Here is a 22167-nt window from a genome sequence, read left to right as displayed (position 1 = left end):
TAGCCATTAAACTGCATGATACCTGGATTAATATAATATTTCTGTTAATAAAGAAAAAAGCAGCACAAATATCAAAGGAGCAAGAGATCTAAAAACACCTTTGTTACTCTTGTAAAAAAATAATGCTATTCCAACTATCAAGCACTGTTGATCAAAATATTCTGCAATTTATATTTGTAGCTGAAAACCACACCTTAGTGGCTCATCCACATTAAAGGTGCTCTCCATAGCTGAGCTCTATGATCAAGAGTTTAAACTTGGGTCACCAACTCTCTGTGGCCTGGACTCTCTAAGCAGCGGTGGACAATTTGTTGAGAGCTGTTTAGGTACTGTAGGCTGGGGATTAGCCACTCTTAAGCCTTTGTCACACTGCACTACTCGACACGACTTCTAGTTGGAGAGCATGTCAAATTTAATAACTAAAATTGTTGAATCTCGAGGTGACTAATTACACGATTCCCTCGGGACTTTTCATTGTGGTTCCAAATCTCGTATTGCGCCGCGAAAATACTGCGAGGTCACCTCATTTTGGCAGCCAATCAATGTGGAACACAAGAGGAGCACCACACAAAAGTAATCAAACATCAAACACAAAACGCCAAACACGATACATCGAACACACATCTGTGGTCACTCCAAAGTTCGATGGGTCTCTCCTCAATTTGCAAAGTCCAAAAGACTCCCTTTCCTTCTTTCCTTGCAGCCACATTGTATGCATTGTACTTCCAGTTGAGCGCTCATTGGCTGTTGAGTGTTGCAGACACAAGAGCCCACCCTTACGACTTGCGACTCGCTATGAGAAAATCAAACCAGTTTAATTTTATCGTAGTGAGTCGCAAGGAGTCTTAGGGCTGTTAAGAGCACTATGACTGTGTTGCTGTGGGTGTCACACTACACAACCGACAGAAACAGGTGCTGTGATTTTCTTACAATTATGTAAATGAAGGCTATGACTGAAAATCCTAGGAAAAGTCGTGTAGTGTGATGCTGGCTTTAACAGCACATTAAAACCTGTCTCCTGTGCAATTGCAGTCAGGTGGTGCTGTTAGTAAGGAATGTGCCTCACCTCCAATTACCATATGAACATGTAATGTGCTAGCAGACAAATGGCTTAAATGTGGGCAGTGTGGAAGAGTCTGCCTACACCTCTTCATTCTCCTGTGTGTGGTAGTGGGGTTTGAAACTGTGTGAGCTGATATGCATACAAAACACATCTTGCTATTCTAAGTGAAGTATTATTTCAAAATATTTTTTTAAAAAAATAAATGTACATTTCAAACTTTAAAACAAAACACAACTTATCTCCAAGGTTGGTTAAAACACTAGAAAACTAGTAATTTTTGCTGATTATTTTTTTGTTGAGCTGGTTAGCAAGACTCTATTCTACACAGTTGATACCTTGCAACCTTGTCTGAAAAGAAATGTCTTGTGGTCTCATCTTGTTTGTAACTATTGTTATTTTCTCAATATAGACAGCCTTCTGTTAAAAAAACCTTTTGCTGACTTTTGATCTTGATTTTGTTCTTAAAAATCTTCATTTTTCCAAACAAATTTGATTTTGGACCAGTTAATTCAGTTATATTTAGTTTCATTCCAATATCAAGGGATTATGGAGACGTATTTCACATAGATAAAAATTAAAAAGAAATGAACATGTGCAACTTCCCAGCTGTTGACATTGCAATCTTCAACTCAGCTCTGCACTGTCAGTGAGTCAGTGGATTGTCTAGATGGCACTGTTTCTCTTTCAGAAAACGGAGCATGAGATGCAAGCACTCTTTTTCTGGCAAAGCTGGGGGTCACGCTGTTACTCTGGCATTTATTGCTGAAATTTTGCAGATGTTCACAAGCCTCCCCCATAGACGGCAGACACATATGGAAAAACAGGAGGTTATCATCAGCCATTTTATAAGACCTTCTAATCCTTTCTCTTTGTTGCTGCATCTTCTGTGCTTCAGACATTCCTTTGATTTCCTCTTACTTTGAAGATGTTGAACTGAGCAGTAATGTTGTATTTTTGTAAAAAAAAAGCTAATAAAAATAAAGACTGTATTTTTTCTTTGAAAAGACTGCATTGTGACAACATTTACACAGCTCTCTCTTGAAATGAATTTTCTTTATCAAAAGAGTCTGCTATAGTGTTTTAGTGCAACAAATGTTTTGGGCTGTGGCTTTTAAATTATTGTTCTGGAACTGGATCCTGTGTGTAACTGATGGCAGCACAATTTCATTTTTTATTTAACCTGTTTATGCAACTTAGATGTTAAGAAGAAACCCAGAGTTATATACTCACTGTTAGTTTGCAAGACTGTTGATTAAATTTAGAATATTTTTCCAGTTCTTTTCCATTTCCAAAAATAAAATGACAGTGAGTCACGGTGTACCCTGGGATTTCACAACATCTCTGAAAAGTCCCATATTTTACTTTGTGGATTTGTCTAAAAAGTGAAAGCTGTGTATCATTTACCCTGTATAGCCATGGGTGTTTGTGAATTTGCACTATAGTGACATTTTGATTTTTTAAGAGGCATGCTCAAATAGTTCTTTTTCTTTTGAAAAAAAAAATTACCAAAAGAGTTAAAAGAGGAATTCAAGTCCTATTGTCGTTCAGGTGGGTTCAGCATGTTTAGGCTACAAAGGAACAAGTAATAGGCTTGTTCCATGGTGAAAAGAGAAGAAAGAAAACACAACGTTTCGCTGCTTACACCCGAAGAAGGCTCGGCAGGCTAAACGTTGTGTTTTCTTTCTTCTCTTTTCAGCATGGAATAAACCTCTTACTTGTTCCCTTCCACGTCCTATTGCGATTGAAACTGGTAAAAAGCTACTTTTACCATATGACCGGAAGTATTTAACTGAAAGCCCAAAGGGATGCTGTGCCACTAATTCAGATTTCTAAATTCAAAAATTTGCTTCATGGTTTAAAGAGATAAGCTGAACTTGGATAAGCAACAAACAAATCTACTCCTAACAACCCAAGATCACGGCTGATAGAAAAGAGGCTGTTATCAGCACCAAATTAATTTAAATATATTAAGGTTTTAAATAACTAATTGCAAACCTTTTAACACTACCACTGAAATGAACCTCAACTCTATCATAAATGGTATTGATAATACACCTGACAAAACAGTTTTAATTCTTAAAACAAATAATTCTTAATTTGTTGGGGACTATTCAGAGCAGTGTAATGAGTAAGGATCTATATTACTTATACAGACATTTCACACATTAGAACTGCACAGGCAGAAGAGTGTTGGCTTTCCTGATGCTCATTCATTTGTTCACTTGTGACACATCAACATGTTGTTAATATCAGAGATATTTATGTACAATGAGCTTATTACAATGAAACGCCTCTGGCAAGCTGAGAAGGTGGCCTCATTGCTTATTGAGCTGTTTCTATTAGACACTCAGAGGTACAGCATGCAAGATCAAGCATGACAAAACAACATATTCTACTCATGCACAGAAGAAAAATTTAGAATTTCACAAAAAATACTTAATTGATTTAATAAATAGCAAGCAGTAACATTTCTTGTATGTAATTATATGTATGGCTTGTAAATGCAATAGATTATTAGCATTCAAGCAAAAAACTGTTTTATACCTATTTTGTAAAGGGTTTTGATACAGTTTTGCAGAATTTCAGTAGCTAATATGGGTGGTAATATGGCTAATACAGTGAAAGAGACACCAAAAATGTTTCCTAATGTGACACATGGTCAAATTATACGGGGATATTGGGAGTATGATTCCCTCTTGGAAACATTATTCTCACATAATTGCATTACAGGGACTGAAAACACTTGGTCTATAGTCTCATGTCCTACTTACTATCACTCATTATGTTCACACTATTCTATGAACAGCCTGTCATTTGTTACTGCTTGCCAAACTAATCTGAGAAGTGTGGATGAGTATTACATAAAGGTAATATGTAGTAAGTGTAACTCCAAATTCAGAAAACAAGAGATGTGCATTCAGACCTTTTTCATTTTACTATAATGGAGGTGGACCCTCTGATGATATTAGCAGCTTCATGAGAGATATACAGCAATGGATTGTTTTGCAGTGGCACAAATTAAAATAATTCCCTTGTTAAGAGATAATGAAGGCTGTCTCAGTAATTGCCAACTGGACAAATGTCTGAATAATGGTATAGAGCTGCAGTGGTCATTCACCCAGATTGACCTTTGCTGTTGGAAATGGTACCATGATGGTAACATTCTCTGACCAGTAGCTCATACAAGAGGCAACATGGTGTATTCCAAAAGGCAACACACAATTCTTAATCAAGGAAATATTTATAATCTTTTAAATGATATCTTTGTACTCCCTTTTCTTGCAAGTAATTCTGACATATATACCGTATATAATCAAGAATAGGTCAATATGTTGATTTTAGGTTGATATGTTGATATGTAGATATGACTGGGAAAACCTACTACAAAATTGATTTTTCCCACTATATTTCACGGAGATGAGGTTAGGGTCAACCATAAACTACTGCAATAAAAATGTATGTTTCCATGTTTTACTTTTTTTTTACTGAGATAGAAAAGAAAAGGGCATATGAGGACAACACATTTCCTGATCAGGTGTACAATAGGTAAAATCATCCATGGAATATATGCACACTAAATCTCGCTCTCATTAAATTGTTTTACAAAAATTAGTATGATGTTTCTTGGAACACATGGAAAACCATTCAGCCTAAAGACCGGCAGAAACATGGATATTCAGCAAATTTCTTTTGCTTCGGTATATTCAAGTTTTAACTTTGGTTTTCAGAACATTTAAAACTTGTTATATCAACCTTATTAAGTTTATACATTCACATTGTGGCAAAATATGGTCAAATAAACAATATGGGTAATTTGTCCACATCTTTACTGCAGGAAAAAATGGGTAGAAAGTGTCAGGCTTTGACATGTCATATGTTTGTACTCTTCATTGTTATTACATCAAAGAAGACAAAATTAGTTTCCTAAAATCAATATAATATAAGAGGTGGGTAACTGGGCAATAATGCAAGAACAAACATTCCTACTTGCAATGTTTTTGTGTTCTGTCCTATCCAAATGGACAACAGCACTTACCCTCACTGAACCAGACTGACCAATTAATTCCTCAGAAGATTACCAGATCTCCACTTTCAATATAGCAGGGATGATCTTAGACTGTGTTTATTGACCAGTGATGACAACAATACAATTGATTCCCTTTTAACTTTAAGGTTATTAATATTCTGATCTCTTTATGCATAACAATATTGGAAACAGGATTTTTTTTACTTTTGTGTTGTTAACATTACCATACAAAATCATGATTACTAGAGGAAATCATTAATGAACAGTAATTGCAAACTAAGAACATCAGAAATACATATTTTTGGTGATGTGAATGTTGATGTTAAATGAAATAGTCTGTCACAAGTTATTAAACATCATTCTTTTTTCTGCCTTCTGTGCTTCAGAAATAGAATCTGTGTGATTTCAGATTGTAGATTAAATCATACCTTCTGAATTTGTGTTGACAGTTCCCATAGTTAAAGCATATGAGTTGCAAAACTGGTCTGATTTGTGTAGTGTGTTCAGTCACTCACATTAGTTTCAGACTGTTATTGCTTGTCTTTTTTTTTGTAATTGTAATAAATACTGGTGCTGCAACATGTTGAAGTGTGTGTGGTTAATTGTAAAGGAATAATTACATAAATAATTTTTTAATTCATTTTAACATTGTGTACAAGTAATACGAATGCCCAATAAGCATCCCATCTTAAATTTTAGTGGCATTATATCATAAAACATAAAAAGAATGTTAAATCGAGAGTGTAATCAATACTATTGTTATATTAAAACAATGTCAGGCATCTGGTGAATTTGTGAGTTATTTTGAGTACCAATTTGTTCTGTTTAGTTCATTTTAACTATCTGTAAAATACACTATTTTGTAAAAAAAAAGGATACGCTTTTATGTATGAGAAAGCTCATCCTGAATACAACACTTGGAGAAGTTGACTTGTTCCTCCGCCCTCTGTAGTTTGAGAAGTTCACGATCAGACCTCCTCTCCCAAGTAGCGTCTTCTGTCTCCCTCTCCCTACTGCAAACGGAGAGGCTGAAACCGATGCTTATCCTTTTTTAGTTTTAAGTTTTTTTTTTCAAAAGAATATTTAACCGTCTTGTAGGTTAATTCACCACTTACTTGCATGAGGACCACTGAAAAAAGATGACTTATTCGACATTTTTTCTAACTTTTTTGGGCTTTTGGGCAGGGTCGCTAACTCAAGAGGTCCTTCCCAAAACGTTTTATGGAGGTAAGAAAATCATTCTTACATTGTCACTGACTTTGTTCTGACGCCACATTTGAATTCAATTTGAAACCAAACTAAATTGATAAAGATATGGATTCGTTCAAGTTGTTTTTCTATGAATATTTGTTGTAGTCTTTTGTGAAGTCTGTATTTTATTTAACCCTGGATTGTTGCTTGCCACAATTTTTAGCAATAACTGTATTTTCACAAAAAGGTAAAAAAGGTTAAAACAAAGTCTGTGGAATCGTTAAAAAATCAACGTTCTATAGACATGATAATTAAAAAAAACTTTAATTTTTAACGATGAAGTAATTACGTATTTGCAAATCTGCAAATAATATCTCAGTATAGGGAACAGGGAAATACTTGATTAAAATAAAAAATTAAATCAAATTAAAAAGATTAAAAACTAAGAACGAAAACATTTATAAAAATATAAACAAGTTTAATTTGCAGTGTGACAAATATGTTTTAAAGGATTTAAATTAGTATCTTGTTTTTCCTTATGGAAGTGATCGCTTTGCAAACCATACACAACTAAACAATCGGGTAATCGATAAGGTGTTTTTGTAACTCTACTCAAAATAAAAGAATCATAGGAAAGAAAAGGAAATGGTGGATCTGAGTGCAGATAATTAACAATTTAAAGTGGTAGTCGAGTATAAGGAAACGCCGAGTGCTCACTATGCGTAGATTTGTATATAGAAACTGCAGATTATTAATTCCTAAAAAAACCTCAAAGATATGAGGAGTGGAAAAAGGAGTACTAAATACCAAACTATTCCTGACGAAAGAATTAAGGAAATGTATTATGTTGAGGCCCACCTAATAATAATAATAATAATAATAATAATAATAATAATAATAATAATAGCCTCATTTATACGGCACCTTTAAAAATATATACTTAGAGCACTTTACATGAAAAGTAAAAAAAAACACAGTCAACACAAACAACAACAGTAACATACATAGGAAATAACAAAATTGGCATATTGAAACACAAGGGATTAGAAATGTAGCAGAAGATGCAAGACACATCAGTTACATAAAAGCCTTTCCAAAGAAGGTTTTGAGTCTGGATTTAACTGTGCTCTGGGTAAGTGACTCTGTGAATTCCAGAGATCTGGGGTATAATAAGAAGTCATCCATAGAATGTAAACAATGTTGGGGGACAAACCACAGACCAGAGTCTAATGAATGAAGATTGCAAGAAGAGGAGTTGGAAGATAAGAAGTCAGATACTGTAGGTATTGAGTTGCCATATAAAGTCTTATAGGTGAGCATGAGTCAACATGAAACCTGATAGGAAGCCAGTGCAGTGACACCAGGATAGGAGTAATGTGATCACTTGCACTCTACCTGGTCAGGATTCTGGCTGCCAAATTCTGTACATTCTGATGTTTGTTCAGTGTAGATTTAAATACCCCAACAAGTAGAGCATTGCAGTAATATATTCTGAAAAACACAAATTTTGTTGACCAGCTTTTCTGCTACAGTCAGAGACTATATAAGACATGGTCTGGCAATATTTCTGAAATGGAAGAATATTGTTTTTACAATATTTAGCACATGTGGGTGAGAGGTCAAGCAAGGATCAAATATCACCACTGAATTCATTAGTTGAGATTGAAACTCATGTACAGTGCCATTCAGTGATAGGCTTAGTGCAGAGGTGCCGAGAAGCATCAGAAGACTGTCAGTCTTGACCCAGTATAAAGGAAATTTCGAGTCATCCAGGATTTTATGTAAGAGATGCAATTAGAGAGTAATAAACAAATACGTCAGTGTAATGTTGATTATGGACCTAGATTTGAGTACTGTATCATCGATGTAGAAGTGATAATTCAAGACCATGTGGTTTTAATTGCTAAAACTAGTAACTAGTTGGGAACTAGTAAATGTTGAATAGTTAGGGGCCCAGTATCGAGCTCTGACAATAGACTTACTGTAGGAAACTCAGCATCACAACTGAAAATCCCAAAAGAAACAAAGTGGCAGCAATCAGTGAGGTAAGACTCGAACTATTTAAGAACATGTCAGAGACACCAAACAAGACGAGATGAGAAAGCAGGATGTCATGGTTAACAGTGTCAAAAGCAGCACTGATGTCAAGAAGAGTAAGGACAGAAAGAGAACCGGAATCACTTGCCATAAAATGGTTGTTCATAACTTCAACAAGGGTAGTTTCAGTGCTTTGAAATCATCTGTACCCAGATTGGAGGGCTTTTAAGAGGTTGTTTGCAATGAGATGGATGAATTGCTACAACACATTCTAAAATTTATGAAAGATAAGGTAGGTTTCATAAAGGCTGATTTTCTTTTTAGATTGTCCAAAGCCATATTTGAAATCAATATTTGCCCATATTTGTAATGAGACAAGACATAAGTAAACCTAAGTTTCAGGACAAGCCTGATAATGACAAGATTCCCAATCAGGATCTTCTGGAAATTTGTTTAAAGTCTTCTCTCAGGGGAGTTACTTCTAGGGAATTTACTTTCCCTAGATGCACCACGTTTCTTGGTGTACACATTACAGATGAACTCACTTGGTCCCTCAATACCACCTCTCTGGCCAAGAAAGCACAGCAGCGTCTCTATTTCCTGTGGTGACTGAGGAGTGCAAACCTGCCCCCGCCCATTGTTACCACTTTCTACAGAAGCACCATTGAGAGCCCCTTGACCAGCTGTATCACTGTTTGGTTTGGGAATTGTAACGCTTCACACCGCAAGACCCTGCAACGAATTGTGGAAACTGCTGAAAAGATCATTGGAGCCTCCCTCCCTTCCATTTAGATAGATAAGACTTTATTGATCCCGATGGGAAATCGAAGTGTTACAGCAGCCCAGCCCAAGACGAGCAAAAACAGACATCAGAATAGACTAAAAATTCAAATAAGTACAGCAATACAAAATAAAATAAATAGAGTTAGGTGTGTGCAAAATATGCTAATAGTCACTGTAAAACAATAAAATATGTGCAAAATCTGCATACAGTAGGTATAAAGTAGGTATACAGTAGGTATATACAGATTGAAAGTACCACACTATAAATAGTATATTAATGCAGTGTCCAAAAAGTACATTAGTTCAACATGCTGTCCATATATGAGCAGATGAAGGGCTAACAGTCCTAGCCAAAGACAACGTTATACACCCTGACAGCCGCCGGGAGGAAGGACCTGTGGAAACGTTCGCTTGCGCACCGTAGCTAGAGCAGTCTGTTACTAAAAGTGCTCCTCTGTCCTATAACAGTCCCATGTAGTGGATGAGAGGCGTTGTTCATGGTGGCTGTGAGCTTGGTCCGCAATCTTCTCTCTGCCACCACTTCGAGGGGGTCAAGGCTCAGCCCCAAAACAGAGCCAGCCTTATGGATGAGTTTATTGAGTCTATTTACATCTCTTGCCATGATGCTGCTGCCCCAGCACACAACAGCATAGAAGATAGCCACTGCCACCACTGATTGGCAGCGACTATCTGATTTCTGTAACCTATCACAAACGCTGATTACACAGGGCCCCCAGTATAGTAGATGACCCCTCACACCCCTCCCGTAAGCTCTTTGCCCTCCTACCATCTGGGAAAAGATTTCACAGTGTACAGACCAGCTCCACCAGACTCTGTAACAGCTTCTTCCCACAGGCAGTCAGGCTCCTCAACCCTGGAATCTACTAACACCCACCCCAATTCCAGAAACAGGCTTTAAATCCCCCCAGTGTGTTGTGTATATTGTATTATGTATTTGCCTTAGTAATTTGCACTATCTGCACTTTGCACTATGTGTATCCTGTCTACAATGTCTATGTCAGTGTCCTGTCTGTATTTACCACGGACCAGGAGGAACGATATTTCTTTCCACTGTATACTTGCACATGGCTAGAAAGACACATAAACATGAACTTGAGCTTGTCAGAATACTTCCATGTATTCACTGCCATGAGTGTAACAGTTCATGTTCATTGGGATTGGTATTGCTGGCCAGTCTGTCTGTCGTGTATTTCTGCATCTTCAGAAATGTTGTTGGATCTGTTAGGACCACCATTTAAACAAAGCTCCAACCAGCAGTGACTGCAGATTGCAAAATGTAGAAAAAAGTTTGCTTGGCTTCTGTCAAGTCATGAAGATCCTTTTTAATACCGTTAATCTATCACTGCCACAACTGTATCTTCAAGAGACAAGGGCTCATTTTGCAGATCATTTTATGACTCATCAGAGAAGGCAAAAAGGCTCCAGTGCTCTATATTCAGAGTTGTTTGTGCAGTGTGGCAGTCTTATTCTTTCCTTTGATTCTGTGGCTAGAAAGCAATGGAGATGTTGTTTTACATTGTAATGATCCCATGTCAGTGTATTCAGTTACTGATTGTTTCATTGAAACAGAGCATCAGGTAAGTATGCAAATGCTTTAAGGCATTTCAACAGAAATCATCAAGAAATCTTCTGCATGGTCATAAGAAGCACCATTACTCTTGATGATGTCAAAGATCATATCAGTTCTTTGCATTTAGTGGTCTCTAAAACTGTACAGTTCACCGAAGTGAATGTGCTTGTTCACTTTGGGTTTCTTGAAATGACTCACTGTTTCCTCATTCTGCCATTCTCTTGAATTCTGTACTTTGCAGAAATTAGGCTAATTCTGCACAGATGCTATCTTTAAATTTTTGAGTTATTGGTTTCTATGCCAGCCTAACCTTTAAGCTATTTTGGTGTGTATATAAACAGCCTAAACACTAGATTGTCCATGTCCCACAAAGGAAATCAGGAGGTATTTTGCAAACATTAGTCTCTATAATGTCTATACATAACTTCTAATTTTTAAAGACAAATAAAGCCTGAGCAGTGAATTGATCTTTTTTGGAACCATAAGCAAATTGTTTTATACAAGGTATATAAGATTTTTAAAAAGGGAGTTAATAAAAAATAGCTGAGGTTTCTGACACTGAATGTTCATTGTGCCATTTCTAAACCTCCAATATAGCATCCAGTCAAAGATAGATATTAAAATCTGATGACTACAACATGAATTATAACTCCTTGATGCCCACCTGAAGTGGATTTCCATTGTCTTTAAAGAGACTGGGCCTAATGACCTACAGACAAGCTCAGATACAGTGGAACAATATTATGATGCTTTGTCAGAAGCAGCTAACCCTGCCCATCAGAGAAATCTAGAGAACTGTAATATAGGAATTCAATTAAAATACATTGAAATACACTGGAGTTTAATATCAGAATAAAATAAAATAAAATAAATGTATTTAATCTGCTTTTAAATGTATTACCACCAAATGCCCTTCACATGTGGGAAAGACTTCTGTTTGTTAACAGTCACCTTGTATGTCCTTACACTTCTGCCCCTACTATACACAATTCAAACTGCCTCTGTAATAATAATGTTGACTGGTCCTTTGTCATTTCTGATACACCACTTGGACCTTGGTTCTAAAAGAAAATATTTCATTTCACCTTTAGAGCATCAGTGTTTACTTATCTGTCTTCAGAGACATAGTAGTGGTATTTTTATACCACATTGCTGGTGTTGTAAAGCCATTATCCTCATTTCTCAGAGCTTGGAGTGGGTCGAGGATAAATCAGAAGCGATGATATTGTAGCTGCCGTGTCTACAAGCCTGGACATTTTGGGCACTGAGTCTCTGGAGTGGATCCTGCTCTATGGCTTGTGGTCCCGCACAAGATGACAAAAGGGGTGAAGGGGTGCTTCTTTCAAGAAATAAAGGCATTGACTTTCATGGCAGGAGTTTTCACATCTGGCTCATTTACAGTATAAAGCCATCCCTCACATGCTCCTTGTTAAAAACTAAACTAAAGAGCTGAAGGGATATTTTAACAACAATTTTTCTGTTGCAAACCTAATCTAATGTGTTTTATGACAGCAGAGAAATTTAGACTTGCAAGTTGTCAAACATTTTGTATTATCCTATGTCTATATAAAGGTGCTATTGATTCTTTAATAAATAAATTAATCACTCCACACAGAAAGCAAAGGATGCAAAGATGGATCCAAATGCAGATGAGAATACTGGGAAGGAGTTAGGTGACAAGACTTACAAAACATGGCAGTAGTCATAAGACAAGATGAAATAGGTAGAACATTACAATTCTAATACAACAAACAGGGAGGGTACTGAACTATAATGCGGTTATTCACATACTGTAAGATAAGACAAACCTTATGCTTGCAGGTATTGCTAAGCTTGGCTGGCTAAAACGTTGGCTTCAAGACCAGTCTTGAAGACTCAGTCTTGACTGAATGAGAACCCATTGAAACTGCTTGTTTCATTGTGGTATGATTAGGAAAGAGAATAATAGATAATAACTGACTTCGTTTCTAGCTTTCATAATGAGGTTGTTATAAAATGCTGAATAACATCAAAGAATAAAAAAAAAACGAATTAAAGATAATATTAAAAATAACTACTCTTTTCCAGAAATCATAGCATATTTCTCTACCTCTGTCATATGGAAAACATAACAGACTATGTAGGCTTTTACAACACAAAATAATGAAAATTTACATTTAGAAAACATTAACAAAATAAAACATTTTTACTGCAATATCACACGTTACACCTGTTATATCCCTGTTATAAGTGCTGTAGACATTTAAATGTTATTAATACATCTATGATATACAGTATACCTGTTAAGATTGGTGGAGTGACCAAATTTCATGGAAGGTAGTGCATTTGTCATTCAATCAATCAAAGTGTGTGTTGTACAGCTCAACAATATTACCTTTTCATAATTCATTATTATTATGATAAAGGTCACTTTTCATATCTTGTGCATTCCTCAGCATTATTTAATCCTGCTCGAAGTTTAGAATGGGTGTGAAAATGTGGTAGATGTCTAATTAATTTATTTTTTTAGTTCATCTTGAGGCCCATATCTTCATAATCATGTTGCACAATTAGTTTTTCTGATGTTTAGTTTTTCTGCTGGGAACAGTGTATGAATATGCGATAAAAAATAGATCATGCCGAGAGTTAATTAATTTATCAGGACACATTTCATACCGTATATGTACATTAGTGCATGTCTGCAGAGTAAACCACATTGAAGTGCTTTATTTTGCATTCTAGAAATCCAACAATTTTGTTTTCTCACTCAGACTGTCCTGTGGATCTTTTCTTTGTACTGGATACATCTGAAAGTGTGGCCTTGAGGATCAAACCTCCAGAATACTATATCAGCCAGATTACAGGTTTCACTGTGTCTTTCATCGACCAGCTACAACAAAGGTATCTATTGAATAGTGTTTTTTATCTCGGAGTATTTATGTATGTAAAACAACATATAAAACAAAACAGAATGCTGCTAAAAATGAAACTGAAGCAATTATGTGATTGCTAAGACCAATTTCAATGATTATAAAAAGAGGGCATGTTATACCTTCATCCATAACAGCTCGTGTACTTGGATAGGCTGTTGTTCATTTTCCCAGGCTGCCTGTTCTGTGGCACACTGCCCCACATAAGCTCCGGCTCTGAGTGAAGCTAGATGATCAATTATTATTAAGGCTCATTAAGGTATCAATAGGGGAATGGAGATTGTTTGGGTCTTTGCAAGTACTCATTTTTAGTTGTGCATATTTTAAATTGGGTATATTGCATTTCATTTAAATTATCAGTAAGATAAAATCAAATATATGTATTTTTTATAATTATTGGGATTTTGTAGGGCTTCCTTGAACTGATTTGTGTTTATATACCTTCTTCCAAAAACTTTCTCATCATCAGATTTATGAATTCTCATAAAAAATGTATAGAGCTCTTCTGGGGAAGATATATACTGTATGTTATGAAAGAGGCACACTAAATACTGTCACTTCAGGAATTTTGGGTTTGTTGGTATCATGTTTATCTGCCAAGGTTGTAAAGCTCTTTTAAACACATTTTAAATGTATAAGTTGCAGGTATTCATCTTGCTAAATAAGGGGTTTATCAGATGAAATAGAATGTCAGGATGTTTGTGAATAATCTTTTTAATCTACATTCAGTCACATGCTTATCATGCAGGGTGGCAAAGTTTTCCAGCCATTTCCTTAATGGTTATATCATATTACCTTTGATTTTAATGCAATAGACATCTGTGCCTTTAGAATTATAGCTACTCTAAAAGGGCTGTGGCATTCTAGATTGTATGAGAACTGCCCAGCTGAAGGGACTTTTGAAAAAATGTTCTACTGTATGTCTGTTAATGCTGATGTGTTGCTGCCAGTTTCTACCGCTGTGATCGGAATCTGGTGTGGAATGCTGGAGCCTTACACTACAGTGATGTAATAGAAGTCATTCAAGGACTCAGCTCAATGCCGAGTGAAAAATCGCAGCTGAAGCAAAATGTGAAGAACATCAAATACATCGGGAAGGGCACCCACACTGACTGCGCCATCAAGAGTGGTATTGAAGAGCTGCTTATTGGGTAAGTGGCTGGCAAATGATTGTTATTCTATAACCAATTCCAGTTCCAACAAGTCTTTGTGTGTTTCTATCTCTCAGCGAAGAAGAAAGTTTTAAGACTGGATTTGAAAGAGCTTAGGAAAGGTGATTCTCTGATATCCTTAGGGATACAGTTCCAGAGCTTTGAGGTGTTACGGGAGAAGACTCCTTCACCCATAGGGAGTAGATTGGCTTTGGGAATAGATAGGAGTTAGAGAGCAAAGGTTGCGAAGTAGGGAGTAGGACGATAGTAGCTCAGACACATACTGATATGCCAAGCTAGGCAGAGCCTTTTGGTGAGCATGAGGATTTTGATTAATACTGGAGTTTGTTCAATGTGGCTTCTGAAACCCCAGCAATTAGAGTGTTACATTAGTCAATTCAGGAGAAGACAAATGTGTTGATCAGCTTTTCAGCAGCAGTTAGCGGTAACATAGGACATAGTCTGATGATATTTCTGAGGTGAAAGAAAGATGTTTTGACAATATGTTGCACATATGATTCATGCGTCAAGCCTGAATCAAATATCACCCCCAGGTTTTTCAATTTTCACTGAAGCTCAAGTATAGTAGCATCCACAGATAAGGTTACAGCATTGGCTTTACAAAGTTGATGGGGGGTTCTAATAAGCATGACTTCAGTCTTATCGCAGTTTAGATTAAGGAAAGTTTGAGTCATCCATGTTTTATGTCAGAGATTCAATTAGAGAGAATAGAGCAGCCACATCAGTGTCAGGTTTAGTATGGATATAGATTTGAGTATCATCAGAAGAGAAATGATCATTTAGACCATGCGGTCTTAAAAGTTGACCAAGGGGAAACATGTAAATGCTGAAAAGTAGGGCGCCCAGTACTGAACCCTGAGGAACACCAGTCTTAACAAGTCCTATTTCAGAGCTGAATCTGCCAAGAAAGACAAAGTGACAGTGATCAGTGAGGTAAGACTTGAACCATTTAAGAGCAATGTCAGTGATTCCAAACACCATCTCAAGATGAGTAAGTGATATATCATGGTTAACAGTGTTGAAAACAGCACTGATATCCAGAAGAATGAGGAACCAGAATTTAAGCTATTAGAAAATTGTTAGTGACTTTGACCAGGGCAGTTTCTGTGCTTGAAGTTGTCAGAAACCAGATTGGTGGGGTTTGAAAAGGTTATTTGCGATGAGGTGTTTATAGAACTGATTTGCAGGAACGCGTTCTAGAATTTTTGCAAGAAAGGGTTAGGTTGATGAGGCAAAAATTGTTAAGATTTTCTAGAGCTATGTTTGGCTTTTTCACACAGGGCTCATGGTAGCAGTTTTGAGGACCATTGGTACATCACAAGTGTTCAAGGATTCATTTATTATATTGAGTACAAGGGGGCAGAGAGTAGTAAAACTGGATTGAAATAAAGTGGTGGGGATGGGATCTAATAGGCAGGTGGTGAATTTCATATGCAAAACCAATTTACTAATGGAGACAGAGTCAAGAAGAGAGAAGTTGGAGAGAAGGAAACCAGTAAAGTTAGGCAAGCAGGGAGGATGTGACATGCATTGTGGAGAGAATGTAATGCCAGATGTTGTCAATCTCAGAGCTAAAGAAATCTAAAAACGTGTTGCAAAGTTGCGATGAGGCAAGTAATGTGGCAGGGCAGTTTGGAGATGTTATAAACAGGTAATTCTAGATTGAAGAGAATAGTTAAGTGATCAGAGGCCTTGTTTGTGGGAAGAAAAATGAGAAACAATTGAGTCATTCTCAATAATTAAATCAGTTATTAATTATTAACACCTTTGTTGTGTGTTGGGCTAAGAACAAACTGGGTTAGATGAAAGCATTCCAACAGAGCTAAGAAATCCTTAACTAAATTGAAAGACCGTAAGTCAATACTGTATGAATATTAAAGTCACCAGGAATAGGGATCCTCTTAAACCTAAGTATATTGGCAAACTCACCTAAAAAGGCTTCATTAGGTTTCGGGGGTCCATAGAGCATGGCGATGATAGTAGAGTGGGGAACGGAGACAGAGATTTCAAGAGAAGAGAGCAGAGGTACAGAGGTACAGTTACAGGACTTAAGCTGTACAGGAGGTTGTAAATAACAATAATGCCCCCACCTCTACCCATGAAACCATGGAGGTCAAACAAGCCGTACCCTGGGGGACTAGTTGGTTGAACAGGAGACCATTATTTTGTCTGTGCCAGGTTTCGGGTAAGCACAGAAAGTCATGTTTTTTTTTCTGTAATAACCTCACTTTAAGAGCCTTATTATTCGTAATGTGGGCCAGAGGGCAGCGGAGTGGGTTCCACGCATGGTAGAGAGAGTAAATTTTTTAGGTCAGTGCCAATGCGGGATGATCTTGCAGCCTTGCACCGAGAGGCAGGGATAGTCACTCCACAGGTGGACGAAGGAATGAAACAGCATCCCGTGCTGCAGTGAATGTAATGTGTTGGTCGCAGGATCCCAATATTATGGCAGTAATCATATCTGGTTCTTTCAAGGAAATAATTAAGTTTCAGTTATCTTAGCTGCTGTGAGGAGTACCTTAGAAACATTTTGGTGGTGTTTTTTTTTTGTCACATAATGACGATGCTACAAAAACTTGGAAGGAAATGCTGAATCAGGGCAGTAGCAGGTGGTTAAAAAGTCCTCAATTGAACAATTCCAGCGGTGAGTAGTCGGCAGTAGAATCAGTCACTGTGGAAGTCCGTTCGTAGAGCAATTGCACCATGAAGGGGTTACCATAGATCAGGGGTGCCCAACCTTTTTTAATGTATGATCTACTTTTTCATTTGCCAGTCCAGCGCGACCTAATAGTGTGAATCTGAAGCTCTGATATAGGAAAAACAGATTGTGGGCACATCAGAACAAAAACAATACCCATCACTAAAATGTTCCCCATTTTAGAAAAAAGAATATCCTACCTTAATGTGAGCATTGGCACTGAGAAGCTTACTTGAGAACACTTGTAATTGTTTTGAACATGTTGACACTTCTGATCATGTCGAGGACATTTCTATTTTGTCACTGCAGCTCGACATTCAGCTCATTCAGCAGTTCAGTCATGTCTGTAAGGAATGCTAAGAAGCCACTGGTCATCCTCTAATTGGGCATATTCACCATGTTTAGACAACTTGAGAAACTCTTTGATTTCAGGCTGTCTGAAACTTGCTGTCTGAACCTTGCCAAAACTGTTTGTTTTTGAAATCTCCAAACATCAAGTCAGCAGCCTCAGCAAACACTTTTTTAATTACTTCTCGATCCCTGAATGACTTTTTGCGTTTAGCCAGGACATGGCTCACACGGAACGATGCGATGATTGCCGCTTTCCCTCTTGTATTAGGCCTTGTGAAAACCGACTGCTTCAAGTTGAGATTTTAATTTTTCCACTTTTCTTTTCTGTTACTCACTTTTAGTGGATGTCCACATCACACGTTTTGTGTGCAATTTGTTGTTCTATATTTCCATTTTCGCTAGCATTGCAGATTTGAATGCAAAAAATAATCATGCTCCCATTTGTGGTAACAGTAAGTTTTTGGTCTCTTTGCTTCATTTCTGTTCAAGCACTTCAACTATCAATTAGGCAATCAAACTTATCAAACTGTTTGGCGAATTTGTCACGGTCTGTTTCGCTCCACTATGCACTGTAGCAAATGTGGGGTTGGTGCGGCAATAGCCAACAGAAAGTTCTTGGGTAGCGAACACAACACTCTTCATTTACGGAGCTCCTGTAGCCCTTTTTCCAGTGTCAGCCAGCACTCAGGGAAGAGACTTTTACAACCCATTCGACAAGGGTTAAACACACACAAGTGCAGTAAAATGTATGGCATTACATGCACAGAATGAATTTTTAGGCTATCGAAAAAAGTGAATAGTCAAATAGCCCATTTATTTTTTGCCAAACATTCTTGCGATCGATCGACTGGCAAGCACTCTGCGATCGACTGGTAGATCGCGATCGACTGATTGGGCACCCCTGCCCGTAGATGGTTATGTATGTAGGGGAAGAAAAAAATAAAAACAAAGAAGACAGAGAAAAAGGGAAATAAAGGGAAAAAATTATAAAAAGTAAATAATAAAAGAATGAAAACTTGGGTGGATATATAAAAGTTTAAACCCAGTTGTTGGCCATGCTGCCTATATTGAATTTGCCAGGGTACGTGCAGATCCATCATATTTTTAAGGGTTCTCCCAAGTGTTTACAAGTACAGAGCACTTCAAAAAGGGAAATCAAGGGAATTTGTCTGAGACAAATAATTCCACTCCCTGGAATAAATAATGAAAAGTGCTAGACTTTTTTGACATTGGTGTCACCAGTAGAGAGAAACTTTCTGTGATCCCAAAGATGCGTAATGAACTGTGTAAGTCCTGACTCCATCTTTAGCCTGTATTATGACCAAACTGACTAGGAAGCCAACTGCACATCATATAGGACAAATAATTAGACTGACTATGAATTTTGAAGGATATTATTTCTAAATAATGCAATTGGTTATTATGGTCTTGTGAACTTTCAATGTCATCATTTGAAAAAACAAAAGGAAGGAAAGTACTTATTATATTAGATATAGTATATCTTGTAGCTCAGAATGAAAAGAAAACCCAAAGAGATTAAAACTGATGTGTGATTGTACTTCATGATGGACTTCCCATATTTTAAAAACATGCAGTAGAGTCAACATGTATCCACTATGCAGCACAACAACAAGCACAGAATGTATGAGACACACAGATGTACATACAAGCCTTGTCTGATATGTGAGGGCAAGCAACATCATACAGGACCTGAAACAGACACAGATGCAGAGGCTAGATTGTTCGTGAACTTCATCAAGTTTTTTAAGGTTGATTTTATCACTTGTGTTTAAATGGTGTATAAATTGAATATTGACAACATCAGTCCCCCTATACAAAAACACTTATTTTGAAGGTGTTTTTATGATTTTTTAAACCATGGCTAGTATTGTGTCAGTCAGCACTTTATGGAAAGTACTGCCATTAACCTGAAGGGCAAGTTCCATATTAAAAGCTTTAAAGAAGGATCTCATACTGTATATTAAGCTGGTGTAAATTATTTAAACACATTGTCATGAGAAATAATATATTTGTAAGCTGTTCTATTACTTCCATCATGTGCAGTCCACCATTTTGGATTAGCTGCATTTTCACTATCCTATAGTACTTATCATTTCAGCTTTAATTCCGTTCATTTAAACTGGATTTTTGGCAGAACCTTAAATAAATAAGAATTTTTCAACCAGTATTCTGTAAAACAACTTTCTAAGCTTACTCCTATGGAAATAATAATATTTGAGCGAGTTTATTTTAAATTTGGCAGTAGACATTTGATGCAGCTGAACATTGTTAAATAGTTAGAACAGTACAGGTAACAGACATGTGTTGCCTACCAACTCATGGGAAGATTGACAGTTGTCAATACAGTAATCCTTATTGTATGATCCTGTATGAGAAACTACTATACATAACTACTATACTTACTATATGTAAGGGTTCATTTAAGCGAGATGTGGTAATTCCTGTGATTAAACAAGTGGATTTTGAGTCTTACGAGCTGGGCTCTCTTAAAGCATTTCCAAGATTCTTCTTTTCTCGAATGAGGAATTTACATTTTAATTTTTATTGTAATTTAACTTTGTTCTGACAAAGACTTGTGTGTGTCAAGTGCATATATTACAGTATAGAACCTCATGTTTATACATTAGCTAATAACTATAATGATGTAAATACTGTATTATACTGGATCATAAATGAGAAAGAGTATTAGTTTATGCATCTACTGTACTAATGACTTTAAGCATGTTACTCAAATAATTAACCAGGAATGATATTGTTTTCATACTTAGATATCGTTCTGTATTAAAGTGAAGTTTGACTGTTTGAAGGAATATTTGTGAGTTCTGGATCCAGTTGATGATTATAACACAGAAATATGGGAATTTAATGTCTGTTATCCAAGTTTTCACCTTATGAGCAGTTGTTGAGGAACAAATTAAGCTCGTATAAGAAGGGAATACTGTGCTTATTCTTTGCATCTCTGGGTTTCTACCACATTAAATCAGAGCCTAAAAGAAGTGTATTTGTGTGCCATGGGGCAGGGGGTCTCATCATCGAGAGAACAAGTACATGATTGTGGTGACTGATGGACATCCCCTTGAAGGCTACAAAGAGCCCTGTGGTGGCTTGGAAGAGGCTGCCAATGAAGCAAAACACCTCGGAATAAAAGTGTTTGCTGTGGCCATCTCACCTGATCACCTGGTATGGATTTCATATTGTATATTTGGGTGAAGTGGTGTGGAAAAATACACAGACTTATACAGACTTATACGAAAATATACAGACTTCTTACCATCTATTATTGTTTCAGACTTCTACAACAGATAAAACATTAATAATTTGTAGAGAATGTTCTAAAAATTCTATTTTTTAACTTGTCTTTGCTGTAGATATTGATATTTTGTCTGTTGAAGTTAAAGTCTTATTTTTTTCTAGGTTCAATGTATGCTTAAATTATTCATATATTGTTTAGAGTCATAGCTGCAGTGTCAATATGGAAGCTCCTCGATTTCAGATTAAAATGTTTTTATTAACTATACAGGTATTATTATTAAATACGTTTTTTAATTTCTGTAATGTTACTGGGTACAGCTGAACGAGTAAGCATTCCAATACACTTGTTGTATATGGCAAATAAAGAAATCTTGAATCTTTAATCTTCATAATGTTACTGAAAAAAAAACTTAAAAATACAATAAAAAATATTTTAATTGATCAGGAGCTTAAATAGGATGATAAAGTGACCTGTTTACTACTATACAGATAGTTTAATTCTACCCATAAGTTATATAGCTTTACATTCAACGCTCTTTATTTTTGTGAAGGAAACAAGGCTCAACATTATTGCAACTGACTACCACTACAGACGGAACTTCACTGCAGCAGGTCCCATAGGTTCCCCTCTACAGGATCAAAAAGATACAATTAGAACCATTATTGACACCATGGCAAGTATTGTTTTGTCTTTATCCCAAGCAACAGTATAGTTTTTCTGTTTTAAAAAAACACGATTCTCAGGTGTAGGCTCTGTACCACAAAGCAGAAAGCCAGAGGTTTTAAGGATTTACCTCAAATAGTTGTTTCTGGCAGTGTCTGAACACTTGTTTTTCACTGGGTATTTAATAATATCCTTTGTTTTTGCTTACTGAATATACAGCTCTTTGTGCTTAAATGTTACCTGGTTTTATGTTCATTCATGCTTCATTATGAAAAAATGGTAGAATATTCTCATTATATGTGCTTAGCATATGGTTTTAAGAAGAGCACTATATAACAAGTATATCATTTAATTTGCCACATTTCCCAACTACTGTATGAATCAGACGTTTTTTAGTTTAAACCCTAC

At 36.5% G+C, this 22167-nt stretch overlaps 1 protein-coding gene across 1 annotated transcript in view; it reads left to right on the top strand.

Annotated features, from left to right (window-relative positions):
- Positions 1-6046: 6046 nt before the first annotated feature.
- col6a1 (collagen, type VI, alpha 1) overlaps positions 6047-22167 on the top strand; it is a 65728-nt gene continuing 49607 nt past the window's right edge. The window contains exons 1-5 of the mRNA XM_088607292.1: positions 6047-6317; positions 13443-13572; positions 14552-14752; positions 20864-21023; positions 21647-21769. Coding sequence (XP_088463418.1) covers positions 6230-6317; positions 13443-13572; positions 14552-14752; positions 20864-21023; positions 21647-21769 — 702 coding nt within the window. The 5' untranslated portion in view covers positions 6047-6229. The remainder of the gene's footprint in view (positions 6318-13442; positions 13573-14551; positions 14753-20863; positions 21024-21646; positions 21770-22167) is intronic.

This window comes from Lepisosteus platostomus, chromosome 14 (genome assembly GCF_059453375.1).
Source record: "Lepisosteus platostomus isolate fLepPlt1 chromosome 14, fLepPlt1.hap1, whole genome shotgun sequence".
Lineage (NCBI taxonomy): Eukaryota > Metazoa > Chordata > Actinopteri > Semionotiformes > Lepisosteidae > Lepisosteus > Lepisosteus platostomus.
Note: the sequence above shows the minus strand (reverse complement) of the source record. Positions and strands in the feature narration are given on the sequence as shown.